This window comes from Sitophilus oryzae, unplaced genomic scaffold (genome assembly GCF_002938485.1).
Source record: "Sitophilus oryzae breed Bouriz unplaced genomic scaffold, Soryzae_2.0 scaffold_610_pilon_pilon, whole genome shotgun sequence".
NCBI lineage: Eukaryota > Metazoa > Arthropoda > Insecta > Coleoptera > Curculionidae > Sitophilus > Sitophilus oryzae.
In genome coordinates this window covers 335,724-353,405 of record NW_022147208.1, presented here as the reverse complement: position 1 = coordinate 353,405, position 17,682 = coordinate 335,724, and the positions used below count along the sequence as shown (strand labels likewise).

Here is a 17,682-nt window from a genome sequence, read left to right as displayed (position 1 = left end):
TAAAAAAGTTATAAGGGTGAGCTGCTTTTGAGACGCACCCGGTATATCTGTAAGTTGTATAAGTCCGGTAATTATAACACGTTAAATTTGACGATACATTTCACCCTTGCGTGTTTTTTGCATCTGAATTAATTAGCATCTGAATGTTAGATACATTCCTTGCTTTCTACAATTTTATAGGATTACAATAAGGACAACAATCCGTTCAAGGAGCTGTGGGTCCAGTTCTCCAACGACAAACACTACGTCTCCGAGTACAATTGTAATTTTGACAACGACTGCAAATGGACGTGGAGGAAAGATATAGCCAATGGATTCTTTATAACGTCCGGTGGCAAGATGAAAGATGGCGATATCGGGCCTAGGCAAGATGCCAACGCTAGGCAATTCGGTAAGCAATCATAAATATATCTATTGACATCATCAGACCTGACGGAAAATCTAAACATGGTGGTCCGAATTGTGTTCGGGAAATTACTGCACCATATTCTGCAGATAAAAATAAGCAAAAAAAGTCCGTATAAATTTTTGCCCTAAAATGCTTAGTTTCGAAAATACAGGGTGTAGAAGTTTCATTTGTATTTCCATTTTTTCAAATAATTTTTTAAATTATGGCGATATTTGGAAGAAATATTGGTGTCTGGGGGTTGTTTTGACATGATGAATTTGATTTCGATATCAATATGAGATCTACTTGTAGGGGGCGCACAGAGGTCATTTTAATTTTTTTAGGACTTAATAAATCGAAAAAATAAGGTATCAAAAAACCTACGATTAATGTTGTATTTCATTGTCAATAAACCAGAGACATGATTAAACAACAATATTTTTTTTTATCTCAACATAGGTTGCTTAGGCGCAACGTCAAGGTTGATTTGTTCTTAGATTGTTTACTTTATTGGTTTTGTGACGCTTATCTTGGAATTTTCAAAGTTGTAATTTGCATAACTAGACAGCGATTTTTGAGACTAAGTTGGTGTTTTTAAGCATTTTTGGATAATTTCATAACATATTTACGTCCCGTGTAAAATAGAAAAAAGGATTTCTTTTAAATGTTTCGTAAAAAAATATTTTTCTTTCGCATGACTGGATTTTGTTACTTACCAAATACAGGACTTATTCATATTTATTTTCAAAAGACGTTTTTATTAACGTAACGAGTAAGCCATTCATCTAAAGAGTCATTCTAATATTGGCTGCCAAGAAGTATCAAGAACTTCAAAATTTATGTTTTAGAGACATTCTATTATCTATCTATATTCTTCATTCTGTCTTTAGAGACAAAATTCTATTTATCTATACCAAATCTGTTTGGTACGAAGGCAGTCCCTTTGAAGAGCAAAATACTCATGTCTTGACATATGTTTTCAACACAATCTATGTGGTAAAATGCGAGGACGACCTAAAATATTATTTTTTTTATTTTAATTTTTATATTCTTTTCGGAAAATTTTACCACCCTGTATCTTAAAAGTTATGACGTTTGAGACATACATTCATATGAAGTTTTTTTCTTAAAATGGGTCTAAGAATCATCTCCTAAATACTAGCATATCGTTTAGGAACATCCACTATATTAGTGACTTATTTCGACAAACACCCTGAAAATACAATTAATTTATTTTAATTATATAATCTACATCACTTTCCGACCATCATTCAAAAAATATACGTTTCAACTTTCAAAAACATTTATTTTTTGAATATGTATTTATTACCACCTAATACTGAAATTACCAGCAAGATATTTTTCAACTGATTTGAAGAGTAACAACATAGTAACAACTTTTCCTCCACACCTATATTAAACTACTGAGTGAAAAATAGACATTTCCGACGTTTTTTACGTAAAAAAGTCTCTTGGTTAGAATCGCTACCAGTAATAGTTCTCAAGATATTTGGAGTCAAAATAATCAATACTACAATGTTATCATTGACAAAAATTAAACATGTTGACTAGATAGTTGTTAGAAATAATAAATCTGGAAATGTTTTTGTGCCAAAGGACCAACAGAAACTGTGTTATTATAATTTTTTTCTAGAAAAATTCATGTTTAGCTTAAAAAATTAAAAAATTCCCAAATGTATCATTTCAGTCAAATAACTATCTAGTCAACATATTTATTTTCTTATCAATAATGACATGTATTGACTATTTCCATTCCAAATATCTTGAGAATGGTTGCTCCACGGGGGAATAACAGATGGGAGGCGCTAGAGCTATTGCGAAAACGGTATCAGCCAGCCGCTAGCCATATTTGATTGTTGTCTCCTTTTGTTATTTGTGAATTTTTCCCAAAATTTAATGTTTTTCATCGATAATTTGAGTGTTTTCTATTACAAAAACTTTAAAAACCATGATGTCGTGTGCTGTACGCAGTTGTAGGAGCAAGAAAGGTATCGACTCGAAGAAACTCACCGGAGTACCATTTCCCAGGTAATGTAAACATGGACAGGTCCGTAATGACTGAATTAACGAACGAGCATTAGTATTTGCTGTCTGTTTTAAGTTTGGTGTAGTAATGCCAAGTAATTTGTTCATTGCGATACACACGATTAATATTACACAATTATATTGCATTAGCTCAAGACAAATTTTAATCATTGTTTGCTTTTATTATTTGAGGTTTTATCTAATCCGGTCCTGATCAAGTGGTCTCCTTTTGCCCCGCTCAAACAATGAAACTGATACCATTTTTATTCTACAGAAATACGTGTAGTAGCGTAGTTTCTCCACTCTCTTATTTCTCCGTCGGTTGCTCATAACGATTTTTACCTAGAGACCTGTTTTAAGTAGAAAAACGGCAGAAATTTATATTTTTCACTCAGTAGTTTAATACAGGCACGGACGAAAAGTTATTACTCTTCAAAACTGTTAAAAACATGGTAGATGGCGCCCCCCACAAGAAGAAGTCATATTGACATACAAATCAAATTTATCATGGCAAAAGTATTGATATTAGTTCAGAAATTATTAATAAAAATTCGAAATAAAAATGAAACTTCCCCACCCTGTATCTCCGAAACGAACCATTTAAGGACATAAATTTATACGAACTTTTTTAGTTAGTTTTATATGATGTAGACTAAACTATTGAAGTTTTCTGAATACAATTCGGACCACTCTGTATATTATTTTTGTTCAGAATAGAACTGGAAAGGTCAGGTAAACTATCAGATGTTTCTCAGTTTCTTTCAATACTATTTTTCCAGTTCATTTTCTTTTCGTGGGATATTATTTGAACCAGCTTTTTTTCTTCGTTAGTTCAATTTCTTATTGATATTAATATTGTGAATAACACGCCGGGTGTCTCAAAAAAATATACCTACATATGGATTTTTGAAATTGAGCACACCTTGCATATTATTATATTTTTGAGTTCTTTTTTTATCACTTTACATAATCCTACGTTTTTATTATATTAGTTTTAATAATTTCAGAGAAAAAATAAATATATACAGGGTGGCGCACCTCATTCGCCTCGGTTGATTATACGAAAACGGAAAGATGTAGAAACAAAATATTTTATGACTATATGTAGAGAGGTACTGTGCACAATTTAAAATTATTTTCAAATGTACAGGGTTTGTCAGAACTAAGATCCATATCAAAGTTATATTTTTTCTTATGCAACACACCCAGTATTTTATTTCATTTTTGGATTCTTGGACATAAAATAAGGCATTTATTATAAGGGTTTAATATGTTTAAAAGCTTTGGTTTTTAAAATATTTAAAGGTATTTAATTATGCATGCTATAATAAAAGAGTTTGTCAACGCCTTGTACATTACTTTTCGGAATTAATTTTTCTGCTGACTTTCAAGCCAGAGGAGTAGACTTTACTAAAAAAATTGATTGCTTCCTTAAATGTATACAGGGGTATCAAAAATTGGTGGTCTATTTTAAATGTTTATTTTCCTTAAAAACTGCGTTATTTCAAATGCAACACCCTGTATTTTTTTAAATAAATCGAAGCAGATTTAAATGCTCTTTCAAACTATATTAGAGTTTCCTATACCTATCTGGCTCATACTTTGAATAAAAACCGATTTTTCAATAAAAATAGTAATCAAGATGGCTGGTGTCGCCATGGTAATTTTCTAGTGACACTTGGTAGCTATTTTCAAATTTGACATAAATTTATGGACTTTATTTAAATTTATAGCAGGTTATTTTTATTTAATTTAGCTATAATAAGATTAATAAATAAGTATTTATTATTTTATCAAGAAAAATGAAGCAGTATCTGCTGGCGGAAGGAATGGATGTTATTAGTAATTTTATTTTGTGAAGACAATTGCTTGTTGGCTGCTGAAGGGTTTATGCTCAAAGATATCCAAATAGGATTTTTTTTGACAAGCGTTCCTTTGAAAAACTACTTTTCCTATTTAACGGAGCTGATAGTGTGGTATATGAAAAACCTATTAGGCAGAAACCTGTCATTGGAATTGAAGAAAATGAATTTGCCTTAATCGGTTCTTCTATAGAAAATCCAATATATCTACAAGTCATCGTAATACTCGTATAAATCACAGAACTACTTTATTTTTATTGATAAAATAATAAATACTTACTTATTAAACTATTGTAGGTAAATTAAATAAAAGTAAACTGTAATAAATTTAAATAAAGTTCATAAACTAATGTGGATTTTTAAAATAAACCAAACTGTCACTAGCAAATTGCCATGGCAACACCAGCCATCTTGATTACCATTTTATTCAAAAATCGCTTTTTATTCAAAATCTGAGCCAGATAGGTATAGGAAACCCTAATATAGTTTGAAAGAGCATTTCAATCTGCTTCGACTTATTTTAAAAAATACATAGTGTTGCATTGAAATAACGAAGTTTTTATGTAAAATAAATATTTAAAATAGCCCAGCAATTTTTGATACCCCTGTATACATTTAAAAAAGCAATCAAATTTTTTAGTAAAGTTTATTTCTCTGGCTTCAAAATCAGCCCAAGAATTAACTCTGAAAAGTAATGTACAGGGTGTTGACAAACCTTTTTATTATAGCATGCATAATTAAATATCTCAAAAACCAAAGCATTAAACATATTAAACCCTTATAGTAAATGCCTTATTTTATGTCCAAGAATCCAAAAATGAAATAAAATACCGGGTGTTCCATAAGAAAAAATATAACTTTGGTATGGATCTTAGTTCTGACACACCCTGTACATTTGAAAATAATTTTAAATTATGCACATTGCCTCTCTACAGATACCCACAAAAAAAATTGTTTCTACATCTTTCCGTTTTCGTATAATCAACCGAGGCGAATGAGGTGCGCCACCCTGTATTTCTGCACCATTTTTAATAAAAAATATTTAAAAGTGCATAAAAATAAGATCACAAAAACAAAACTATGGAAATTCTTTATTAACGGTTGTCTGTACTTACTTCATATATTGTAGTCAGAATTGCACAGGGTGTTCAAAATATAATATTAAATTTCTTAAAATTTTAATATTTTTTCTTGATTTTTTTACTGAATTAAAAAATTAATATTTTTGTATTTAAAATGTTTGACAGATTATCTAAACACAACAGTAAATTTTAATCAGTTTCCTAATGACTTTTTGTCTTGTATTTTTACATAAATCAGTTTTTTTCTTTATACGAGAAGAACTACATTTTGATATTAAGAGCTTTTGTTTTGTCCCATACAGGTATTGAAATTAGGTTAATAATAACAAAATTTCTATAATTTCAAAGCTTTATTTATAAACATAGCTAAAGCCTAACAGAATGAGTAACAAAGTCAATCTTGATTAAAAATAAAAAAAAAATATTTGTATACTAAACTAAACCTATAGACATATAAAAATAACAAAGAAAAACTAAACATAAAACATAACTCTCGGTTATATTTTTTCATATGAAAAAAAAAGAAAAAAATCAACTTAAGTATTGTTTCATGTCCTTCCTGTAAAATCCAGTTGAATCAAAAATAATCGTAATATTCTTATAGATAAAGACAACACTTAATATTATGTATATTTAGAACAATATATTTAACTTATTTAATATTTTGGCACAAAAGTTGCAAATATATTTTTGTAACTATCAATCCAAAATATTTTACTAAACTTACTATTAATTGAGATATACAGGGTGGTCCGAATTAAACTTTTGCAGCATATTCTGCAGATAAAAATAAGTAAAAAAATTCGTATAAATGTATGTCCAAAAATGTTTAGTTTCGGAGATACAGGGTGTAGAAGTTTCATTTTTATTTCGATTTTTTCCAAATAATTTTTTAAGTAACGTCAATATTTGGATAAAAATTGGTGTCTGGGAGTTTTTTGATATGAGAAATTTGATTTTGATGTCAATATGACTCCTATTTGTAGGGGGCGCTACGTACATGTATTCTAACTGTTTTGCAGAGTAATAACTTTTCGTCCGTACCTGTATAAAACTACTGAGTAAGAAATTACGATGATTTTTACGTAATAAAGGTCTCTTGGTAAAAGTCGCTACGAGTAATGGTTCTCGAGATATTTGGAATCGAAATTATCAATACCTGTCATCATTGACATAAATTAAACATGTTGACTAAATAGTTCTTAGACTGAAATCATAAATTTGAAATGTTTTTGTGTCAAAAGTTCAACACAAATTGTTTTATCATCATTTTTCCGCAGAAAAAATTATGATTAATTAAAAAAAATTCCTAAATTTATTATTTCAGTCAAATAACTATCTACTCAACGTGTTTATTTTTATGTCAATAATGACAGGTATTGACTATTTCCATTCGAAATATCTTGAGAACGGTTGCTCATAGCGATTTTTACCAAGATATTTTTTACGTAAAAAGTCACGAAAATTTATATTTTTTGACTCAGTAGTTTCATACAGGTACGGACGAAAAGTTATTACTCTTCAAAATAGTTAAAACACACGTAGGTGGCGCCCTCTACAAGTAGGAGTCATATTGACATCAAAATCAAATTTCTGATGTCAAAAAAACTACCAGGCACCAATTTTCATCCAAATATTGACTTTACTTCAGAAATTATTTGAAAAAAATCAAAATAAAAATGAAACTTTTACACCCTGTATCTCCAAAACTAAGCATTTTAGGACATACCTTTATAGGAACTTTTTTACTTATTTTTATCTGCAGAATGTGTTGCCGAAGTTTCCGGAATACAGTTCGGATCACCCTGTATATATTTATGGTCCTAAAACGTTAGGGGTGGAACTCTGTAACTAAATAGCAATCGGTAGCGATGAAGAATACTGATCTTGGCCATAGAAACTACACGGCAAGCGACAGTATTCATCATCGCTACCGATTGTTATTTAGTTACAGAGTTCCATCCCAGATATACTAGATACTTTAGAGATTCAATACTTTGAATGTCAAAAAAATAGTAAAATTTTAAAATTTAATTTTTTTTCCAGATATTACACCAATTTAAGTTTCCTATAATAATTAAAAAATTTCTTTTTATATAAACATCACAAATTCACTTATAATAATAATCATTTAGTTTGATGATTATAAAAATATATTTAAGAAGCAACTACGATAAAAATAAACTGGTCTAACTTAAGAAACTTACTTTGTTTCTTTATTCTTACTATTTATAAAAGCACTGGCCATTATCTGTTCCTTCTCTTTATAAATTCTCTGTTTCTCGTCGATAATCTTGAATTCCTGCAAAATTTCCGGGTTCTTGGGGTTCAATTTATAGGCGCACTGGAGCCTTCTCTTGGCCAGACTGTAGTCACCCAACATTCTCAAGCATTTGGCATTGTTGTAGTAAGCTTTAGCCGAGATTTTCATGTCGCTGCCTTGCACCATTTGATTGATCTTGTTAAAGTTGATACAGGCTTTCTTCGGCTCTTCTACTTTCGTGTAGCACACGAGTAAATTAGAATAGAGCTTGTATAAGAGTTCCTGTTGCTTGACTTGGTCTTCGTACTCGGATAGGACTGCGTTTTCTAGTGCCGACACGGCCATGTTGTACTGTTTTATAGCAGATATTATGCTACGACCGAAGAGGTCTTTAGCTGAAATAATTAGGGTTATATTAACTTCATGGATTTTAAACGACTGTATATCGGAAAGTATTAGCCGTAGGGCTTGTGGAAAAAATATTTATAACTAAAGAGGCCATGAGAAATTATATTTAAGTTTGTAGAACGGCCGCTAGAGGGTGAAACTGCTATAAAAAATAAGTAAATGGACTTTTTACACAATTTCGACTAAATAAGGGGTACTATAAATAATAGCTTCATAATCTTCAGTAAATTTTGAATATTTTTTGTTGGAACCATTTTTTACATCTGTTGGTATTTAAATATTAATAACTCCGGATTGGATGAAAAGAATTCAACAAACAAGAGCTCGTTTAAAAAAGCATTTCTTGCTCTATATTATAAGATATAAACAACAATAATAAGCTTTTCAACGTAGACGCTAGGGGGCGCTGTCTGACAATTTAACAAACATTACCAGTTTTTTCAAAAAAATTAAATGCGATAGTATATGTAATTTTAAGTAGTAGATAGTAAAGAACAATAAAAACTTAAAAAGTCAGCGAAAACTGCATCTTGATATCTTTTTCAAACCAAAGTTAGCAAAATTATAATAAATAGGTAAAAATAAGCCCTTAACTACCTTATTTTTATAACATGGTTACAGTAGCCCTCTTGATTATGACCATTCAAATAAAAAATAAGATAGAAATTGTTAGTTTATTCTAAAATCAACAATATACGAGAATACCAAATATATAGAATTATTGTGAATCTATTTTGTAGTACACCTTATCTAGTCAAAATTTCATAAAAATTCTATTTTCTTATTTTCCATAGCAATTGCGCTCTCTAGCGGCCGTTCTACAAACTTGAAAACAATTTCCAGCAATTTCTCATGGTCTCTTTAGTTATTAATATTTTTTTCCACAGGCCCTACGGCTAATACTTTCCGAGATACAGCCGAGAGCTATTCTTAGTGGGACACTCTGTACAGATCAAAGGAGATGTAATTTAAAAAAAAAATAAAAACTTTATCATAACTTTTTTTTGTGATACCCTGTATACAACAAAATATTTTAGGATATTATGTACCCATTATAAACCATGTATCATCTGTATAAAACTTTTTTTCACCTCTTTGTCAACAATGGGCCACCCTGTATGTTTCTACAGTTTATCTGTTAATAAGTAATAATGACTTACCTTTAGCACACTGAGACATACAGTATTTGTAGACTTCGGAAAATTCTGTCCTCTTTTCTTGGGGCAGGTTTTCGTAATGCTCCGCCGCGGAACTCTCAATAATTTCTATAAGTTCTATCTCGAACAAGACAGAGGAATTTGGAGGGATACGGTCCATACAACCGAACTCCCCATACGCATAAGCAGGCTTGACAAGAAATTGAGACTTTTCGTTGATTTTCATGGAAGCCACGGCTATGTCCAGGCCAGGAATCACCTCCCCTTGTCCCAAAGTAAAAATATGAGGCTTTTTTCTCCCATAAGTACAGTCAAAGGGTTCGGCATTGTGTTCAGTATACGCGTTATAGTGAACCTTTACAATACTCTTGTCTTCAGGTTTGTCACCATACCCTTCTCTTAAAACCCTCTTCTTTATGTCACCGTTTTCTATCAAATTGGTCATTTTCGACGAGAAAGTTTCGAAGGGCTCTGTAGGATCGTAAACGTCCTCATCCTCAAACTCGCCCATGCACTCCATCTTGGCGTGTTTCAGCATCTCGGTCTCGTAAGCATCTTTTGAAACTTCATCATCAGAATCGTCTTCCATTATATCAGCAACTGGGTCTATATGAAAAGTGGTGCCGGTAGTGGTCAACTCTCTGCAATAAAATACAGTTTTAGATCTATAAAACGTGTAAATTAAGAATGTACTTACTTTAAATTTATTTTGGGCAGCATTTTTTCGGTTGTTGATGTTTTTTTGAGGTTAGAAATGTGTTTACAAATTATTTACCTCGATATTCGATTTGATTAGGCGAAATTATCCTGTATTTACGTGAGACAACGCGTAAAAAGATCATTTACTAAAAATTTGTATATAATAATCACTGATTTTACAACTTTTTAATGCAAAATACAATGGAATGTCCGACACCCCGACACCCGACAGAATTTAAAAATCAATAAATTTTGAGTTGTCAAAATCTCCCGTTTGGAGCGCTGATTTGAAAATTGCTTTTTCATTGAAAAATTGCCAATTATTTATGCAACAAACTATATCGGTTTATTGAAATTTCCATTAAATACAAACAATTTCGTCAGTATTTCATTATATTACGTCTTTATTTATTCGTCTATATTTAGAAAATAAATACTTCGCTAAAGCACATATGGCGCCATCTTAAAGTTTATATTTACATCAGATTATTTCTAAGTTTTTGTTTTACGAGGGATGTACGTTTGGTAATAATTTTTTTTTCGTTAGGGAGCTACTTAATTCTTCGCTTACCACTGAAATCGACTGAATTCCACGTAACTAGTCCATTGATAGGACCAACAACTTCGTCTTGCAAACTGAATTTGTTCGTGTACCAAGAAAACATGCAAGGTGGTGAAATAAGAATCGTAGGTGATAAAACAACGGATACCACGAAGAATTCACTGAACAATCACACTCAGTGGTTGGTGAATATCATTCACGGTAACGATTTGAGGAAGTAAGCGATTTTGAGTGGTTTTAGTGAGAAAAAAGTTTATAAAATTTATAATTTTTTAGGTGGCAGAAATATGATTTGTCTATAGGGAAGATCACTACGAATTTCACCATTCTTTTGGAGGTGGTTCCTGCCGAAAATATGACGCCCGGTGCCACCGTGGCATTTGATAATCTTCAGTTGTACGGGTGCTTTGCGAAAAGTGACGATAGCTGTTCTTCGCACCAGTATAAGTGTAAAGGAGCTAAGGAGTGTATAAACGCAACTAGTGTTTGCGATTTTAATGTGGACTGCCCTTTAGGAGACGACGAAAAACAAAATTGCCGTAAGTAATGTTTATTAAAATTAAATTATTTTATTATTCTCATTTTTTTATGATTTTTAAGTTAGTCTATTTTATACAGTGGGCCAAAAAATATTTGAAATATGCCAGCAAAAATATTTAAATAAAAAAATAAAGCCTTGCAAAAAATATAAAGCCTTGTAACAGTTGCCATCAACTGCTTCTTCAAGTAATAGAGGCATTTTGAAACAGCAATCAAAAGATAAAAATCGCTGCTGAGACTATCAAAATGTTGATCTAATAACACTTTAACGTTTATGCTATTACGTCAAAAGCAACTTTTTAGAGAGGGCTAGTATTATAAAAATAAGGTAATTAAAGGCTTATTTTTTCGTATTTATTATAATTTTGCTAATATCTTCGGTTTGAAACAAGATATCAAGATGCGGTTTTCGCTGACTTTTTAAGCTTTTTTGCTCTTTAGTATCAGTTAAAATTATATATACTGTCGCATTTACTTTTTTCGAAAACACGTGCATTGTTTGTGAAAATAAAATAAAGACAGCGGCCCTTAGCGTCTACGTTCAAAAGCTTATATTGTTGTTTATATGGTATAATATACAGTAGAGAACGCTCTTTTAAATGAGCCCTAGGTTGTTGGATTCCGATAATCCAGTTCGGAGTTATTAACATTTAAATAAAAACAGATATAATCTTCCCCACCACTTTATTTTAGCAGATATAGTTCCTAACAAAAAAAAATCAAAATTTACTAAGGATTATGAAGCTATTATTTATAGTACCACTGATACCACTTATCTAGGCCAAATCTTATAAAACATCCATTTTCTTATTTTCCATAGCAATTGTGCCCTCTCGCGGGCGTTCTACAAACTTGAAAATAATTTTCGACAATTTCTCATAGCCTCTAACGCTTGATTTTCATGCGTCCGTTATCCGTTAATACGATGGTCCGATGGCGCTTTGATTGGCTATAGCGTTTTCGCACCACTTTTTATCCGTAAATTTTTTACTCCAGCCCGTCAACGGAGAAATATCGTACGTCTGATCGTACGATAACGGTCGTTTTGACACTTTTTTGACAAATTTAATTTAACCTTATAGTGGAGTGCTTTAAGCCCTTATGATATACAAACCTCGGAATGCACTTACTGTGAACGAATTTTTATAAAACTCTTTGCATTGTATTGTTAATAAGATATATTACAAAGTTTACCCATTTAAATTTTTTTTTTCTTTATCTAACTGAAACTTTTTTTTTCTTTGAAATTGAGTTTTTTTCACTGTTTTTTTTTATTGATTTGTTTTGCTTATTATTATTATTACTTTTTTATTGTTCTTTTTTCATATGACATATTTTAATCTTTTTCACCGTTTTTCACCATTTTCACCTATTTTTTTTGTACTTCATTCGGATGCATTCGGAGTTAAATGGAAGAGCAGAAGCATTATGCTTCTGAATTTCGCTCCATTCCAAAATTGGGTTTTGATTATTTATATGTATACATATATATATATTCTGATGGTGTAATTATTTAATTTCTATAATTTCTTACTATTTTAATGTATTAATAATTAACTGTATTTTATTTTACTTTTTTTTTGGAAATAAAGGCATTATTATTATTAAATTCGTTGCGTTCACTTTGGTGGTGAGTCAAATATATTTTCACACTATACTTTACACTACACAAGTTTCTACACAAGTTTTCATTTTTCAAATTAAATGCTTTATATTTGTTTAGTTCCAAGGATATTTAAACTCAAGAGATACAATTGCAGGGGTGGATGGGCCATATGGGAAAACGGGAAAATTCCCGGTGGGCCGGTGGAAAAATGGGCCGATGGGCCGGTCCCGATCAGCGCTCAAAAAAGATTGGATTAGCAAAAATTAAATGGTTAATCTTCTAACTAAAGTGACGTAAGATCCTTAGTGACTCCATAACTAACTAATCAATTTTCATCAGAGTATAATGGTCAGTTGCTTTTAAACATAAACACCAATTTGTAAAATAACTATTGTAAAATGTCTTTCTCTGGGACACTTATAATTTTAATAATTATCTGTTTGTTCGGTTTGAAAATTTTTGTTATACAAGGTGAGTCTATAAGTGCAAATATTTTCAGGGCTGGTAGATCCCAATAAAATAAACATAATATTATGTTTTCTTTATCGAGTTTCAAATAAGTCCAAGCGAGTTATTAAAGTTTGGAAATTAAAAAAAAATTGCATCTCTTTTAGTGCCGTAATATCAGAGATTAAGAAACTATACCGTGGGAAAATTTGCGGTGAACAGAAAGTTCTAAAAAGTTTTCTAAAATATACAGAAAAATTTAAAAGAAAATTCTCGATTTTTAACATCTTTTTTTGCAAAAAAAACTCATAGACGTGTTTCTGGGGTCAAAATATACCACCCCTGAAAATGTTTGCACATATTTAAGACTCACCCTGTATAGTTTTACCCAATATTCTTTTATTAATAACTAATAAATATGACTGACTGGCAGCAAAAAAAAGAATGAATAGCAATAGGTAGATTTAAATAGTCTCGATCTAAATGTATCCTAAGAATACGGTAGCGTAGATTGACAACTGGGGGCCTCGGTGCAATATTTTTCGAGCTCCCCTTTGTAAGAAGGTAGACGAATTTGACGCGAACTCTGCGGTTGACGGAGAAAACATATCTATTTGTGTATGTGTTTTGTGACATCAATGCTTGGCTTGAATTGGGGACGGACTAAAAGCCAAGTCTGAGAACTAAATGTCAAGTCTAAGTTGTTTAAAATGTTGCTAAAATGAATTTGAAATGCCAAGTCTAAGTTGTTGCTTAAAATGTTGCTAAAATGAATTTGCTAAAAATTACTGAGACAGCAGAGAAGAGTTAAATAAGGTTTAAACTAGATTAGATAATAAAATATTAATATGTCTCGAAAATCCAAATATTCTTATTATGGACTATAACATAACATTACATCAGAACACATTTATATACACTGCCTAGGTATTGCCTAGGTTTTTTTCTTTGAGTCATAGCATTATCATACAAGATGCCAAATGTACAAAAGTATAGAGGAAAAGTTTCGTGATAAGAACTATATAATAACCAGGGCCCAGTCACTCTTATGGAGCATTAAATTACAAATTGACGATTCGGCCCACTACAGATGGTGCTAATTTACGTCGTGTATATATGGTTGCAGAACAGTTCGTCGTGTATGTATGGTTGCTTCAAACGTTACGATTGGCTCGGTCTTTAAATTCATTTTATAAATTTTGCGATTGATTTCCCTCTTCCGTCCACACAGTACTTCAAATACTCCTTTACTTATGCTTCAAACTATATTTAAGCTGCCTTTATTTTGTTTTTAATACAAAATGTATTTCTCGTGCTTTTTATTGTATTCCGACTCCAACTTTTTCATATCATATTATTCAAAGGTAGCCATATTTCTTAGTGCTTCTTGAATTATACAACTGTGATGAACTGCAACGAGATGAATTTTCAAAGTATAAGCAGCCTCTAGGATAAATTTTACATATCCGTTGTAGCAGGCTGAATTCATAATTTATTACCACAAAGATATAACTCTCGTCAAGATATCTGGTGGTGTAGGGGATAAGGCTCTCGTCTAGCAACACGAAGGTAGCCGGTTCGAATCGTGCCGCCGACACGACTTTTTTATTTAATAAATAATTATTTTGACCTTGAAGCCCTGAGCCGCACTCGGCCCGCTATAGATGGCAGCAAAAATTTTGTTCGCTTTTTTATTACATTGACTGATCGTTCTGTAGTTATTCTGTGATAATAACCTAAAAAATGCTGCAGTTTTTATGGCGACCGCTGTTCATTCAGTTAAAAACACGTGTACACGAGGAAGCTGCTGCTGTAGCAGAAAAGAGAGAATTTCTTTCTACAATGTGTAAGAAAAGTATATATACCCGAAACGCTAAAAGTAATGTATTTCACAGAGGATTGGGTCAGCTGAACTGAATGAATCAGGAAGTCTTAAAGTTTCTCAAAATCGTGACTTTCAAAATCGTGAATTTGATCTTGAATCGTAGCCTATTCAAGATCAAATTACCGTTATCGATAATGGAAATAAAGCAGTAGAACCCTGTAAAACTGAGCCATTTTGTAGTAAAAATTCAGATGTCCGACCCAATACTAGTCTTTACGAAAATTTTGATCAAGACAATTTAATTTTTTTAAAAACCGGAGGCAAAAGCGCTTTTTCGCACGAGCGAATACAACCTTACTTATATACAGGTTGTCCAAGAAATAAGTGCAAGTATTTTAAGGAGTGGTAGATCTCGATAAAAGAAACATATTTTCTCTTTATTGTTTTTCAAATAAGTCCAAAATAACGCAGTTATTTTACTTTGAAAATTTCCAAAAAATAATGTTTTGCTCAAATTTTGAGAACCATTGGATCTTTTTTGGATTTTCTTTCTTGTAAATTTAATCTACTACCTATGTTGCCATATTATCAAGAAGTTATGTTTTTTAACTAAAAACTAAAAAAAAATCCTAAACATTTTTCAAAAAATTTCGAATTTTCAAAAGTTTTTTTGCGAAAAAAACCTCATAGGCGTGTTTCTGGGGTTCAACTATACTACCAGTTAAAATACTTGCACTTATTTCTGGAACACCTTGTATTAATAAATAAAATATATTTCTTCGTTATGCGTTTCAATCTTGTTTTTGTAGGTTTGGGTTCGGGTTTGTCTCCAAGCAGCATTGCGACGTCGGACAACGTTGTGTCACGCGACAAAACGTCGGGGCGCAACGTCGGACAACCTCGTGCCAACCCTAGTCTGCACAAGTTTGGAGAATAATTTTTTGGGTCGAAACGAGCGTATGATACCGACGTTGCTAGAAGCCTAATTTAGTAAATCTGCAACGTTGCTTAAAATCCTAATTCACAGAAATACAAAAACTAATAATATGGCGTCTAAGTCGCCTTTTATCCTAAATTGCGCAGCATAATTATAGATAATAATATTATTTTTATGGTTTAGTTAAATATGTAAATTAAAAAAAAAAAAAAAAAAAAAAAACAAAACAAAATTATTTATTTTTTTTTTTTTTTTTTTTTTTTTTTTTTTTTTATTATTGAAACACTTTAAGCGACTCTGTAACTCATTACCCAAGGCAAAAAAGTTAAACTGCCAAACAAACTTTATGAATAACATGTATCATGTTTCTTAATTGAAAATACTAATGGGCCTTAAAATAAAGAAGTTTTTAAAATTTTCTTGAATTTTTTTTAGTAAAATGAGAATAAAATTCATTCGCAGTTCGAAAAAAATTGTTTCCGCGTGGTTTTTAGGGTCAAATATTTTAAGAATGCTATTCAAAAAGCAGAATTGCTATTTTATACCAAAACAAAACACTTTACTTTTTTTTTTTTTTTTTTTTTTTTTTTTTTTTTTTGTTTTGGAGATTAAGAGGAAGTAGTTCGAGTAGTCGCATAACTGGACTAATAATGTCGCAGTTCGGCCTTTAACAGGTAGTATACTAAATAGTCGCAAGATTGCCTAACTTAGTCATCCTAGAGTCTAGCTTTGTGCCGCCCTCTTATAATCTAAATAAACGAGGGAGTGGATACACTATCGGTAATATAGTCGATGCTATATTTAAATTAGTTTATATGTACCTTTCTTCTGTCCCATTTTAATTAAGTTTTTTTTTTTATTAAAAACAAAAACGCACTTTGTGGAACTGTCTGACTGAACAGAACAATGAATTGAAAATTTAAGATTTAAGGTTATGATTCAATACAGTTGCAAAAAGTAGTGACTCGACGTCCTACCAACGTAGGAATAAGGAAATCTAAACACAACGTTGGAATAGTTACAACAGCACCCCGTCGCTCTGGATACCTCAACTCCAGCTCAGTCCTGCAACACTGCATCGTCGGAAAATCTCTATATTGTCCACGTCTGTCTGCTACGCTTGCTCAGCCATCAACCACCGTGGTGAGCACGAAGTCCGATTCCACTTACTGGCATAAAAAGTGGTTTAGAACAGACAGACTGTTGTATTTCGACGTCGCAGAGTGCCTCAGCCTTAATAAGAATACTCCTGTGGTGCAACTCGCGTCTCCACAACCGGTCGGCCATCCTCCACAGCGTGCGTCCGGTTGTCCGGCCAGTCCTCCGCGCTCGCGACCTGAGAGCCTTCCACTTCCCTGCTACACGCTCTCTCGGCTACCAGGAGAGTTCTCTTCTCGGCCGTCCCCAAACTAAGTCAGTGGAGCTAACTAACGCCGCTCCTCTACACGCTGCAATTCCTGGGTCATTATCTGGCGGGATTTCGACGACTGCCGCCTCGTTCTGCTCTCGTACCTCCCCGGATAGAATGTCTACCTCTGAAACCTGGAGCGCCCGATACTATGTCGATAGTAGAAACGAAAATTTTCGGTTTTCTCACACCCTCCCATCCCAATATACACAATTTACTAACTTATTAACACCACAAACAAACTACACTATATATAAGATTCCTTCACCCAATTGTCCGATTTTCAATTTCCCCGCCCCAAGGGTATATTCAAATTTCTCAAAAAAACTCCGTCGTTCACGTTGTCGATGGCTCCCGCTTATATACTCTATTGACTGCTTCTCGAAATTTCCCCAATTCTCGGAAAACGTACTTCTTCATACCAGACAATTCTTATTTGTTCTGATTCCTTT

General features: G+C 32.1%; 2 protein-coding genes across 4 annotated transcripts in view; one reads left to right on the top strand and one right to left on the bottom strand.

Moving 5' to 3' along the window:
- LOC115887692 (ALK tyrosine kinase receptor) overlaps positions 1–17,682 on the top strand; it is an 86,847-nt gene that overhangs the window by 19,516 nt on the left and 49,649 nt on the right. For all 3 annotated transcript variants that reach the window (XM_030907157.1, XM_030907155.1, XM_030907156.1), the window contains exons 4-6: positions 181–391; positions 10,453–10,684; positions 10,744–11,006. In XM_030907157.1, the coding sequence (XP_030763017.1) occupies positions 181–391; positions 10,453–10,684; positions 10,744–11,006 (706 nt within the window). The remainder of the gene's footprint in view (positions 1–180; positions 392–10,452; positions 10,685–10,743; positions 11,007–17,682) is intronic.
- Positions 7,104–10,211, bottom strand: LOC115887693 (inactive peptidyl-prolyl cis-trans isomerase shutdown). Its single transcript, XM_030907159.1, has 3 exons — positions 9,904–10,211; positions 9,210–9,847; positions 7,104–8,036 (listed from the first exon to the last, which is right to left on the bottom strand). The coding sequence occupies exons 1-3, from the start codon at positions 9,924–9,926 to the stop codon at positions 7,582–7,584; spliced, it is 1,116 nt and encodes a 371-aa protein (XP_030763019.1). The 5' UTR covers positions 9,927–10,211; the 3' UTR covers positions 7,104–7,581.

Coding starts and splice junctions, on each gene's coding strand:
- LOC115887693 (XM_030907159.1), bottom strand. CDS start 9,926: ATGCTGCCCAAAATAAATTTAAA. Junction 9,848..9,903: donor CTGCCCAAAATAAATTTAAA/GTAAGTACATTC, acceptor ATTTTATTGCAG/AGAGTTGACCACTACCGGCA. Junction 8,037..9,209: donor TATGTCTCAGTGTGCTAAAG/GTAAGTCATTAT, acceptor TAATTATTTCAG/CTAAAGACCTCTTCGGTCGT.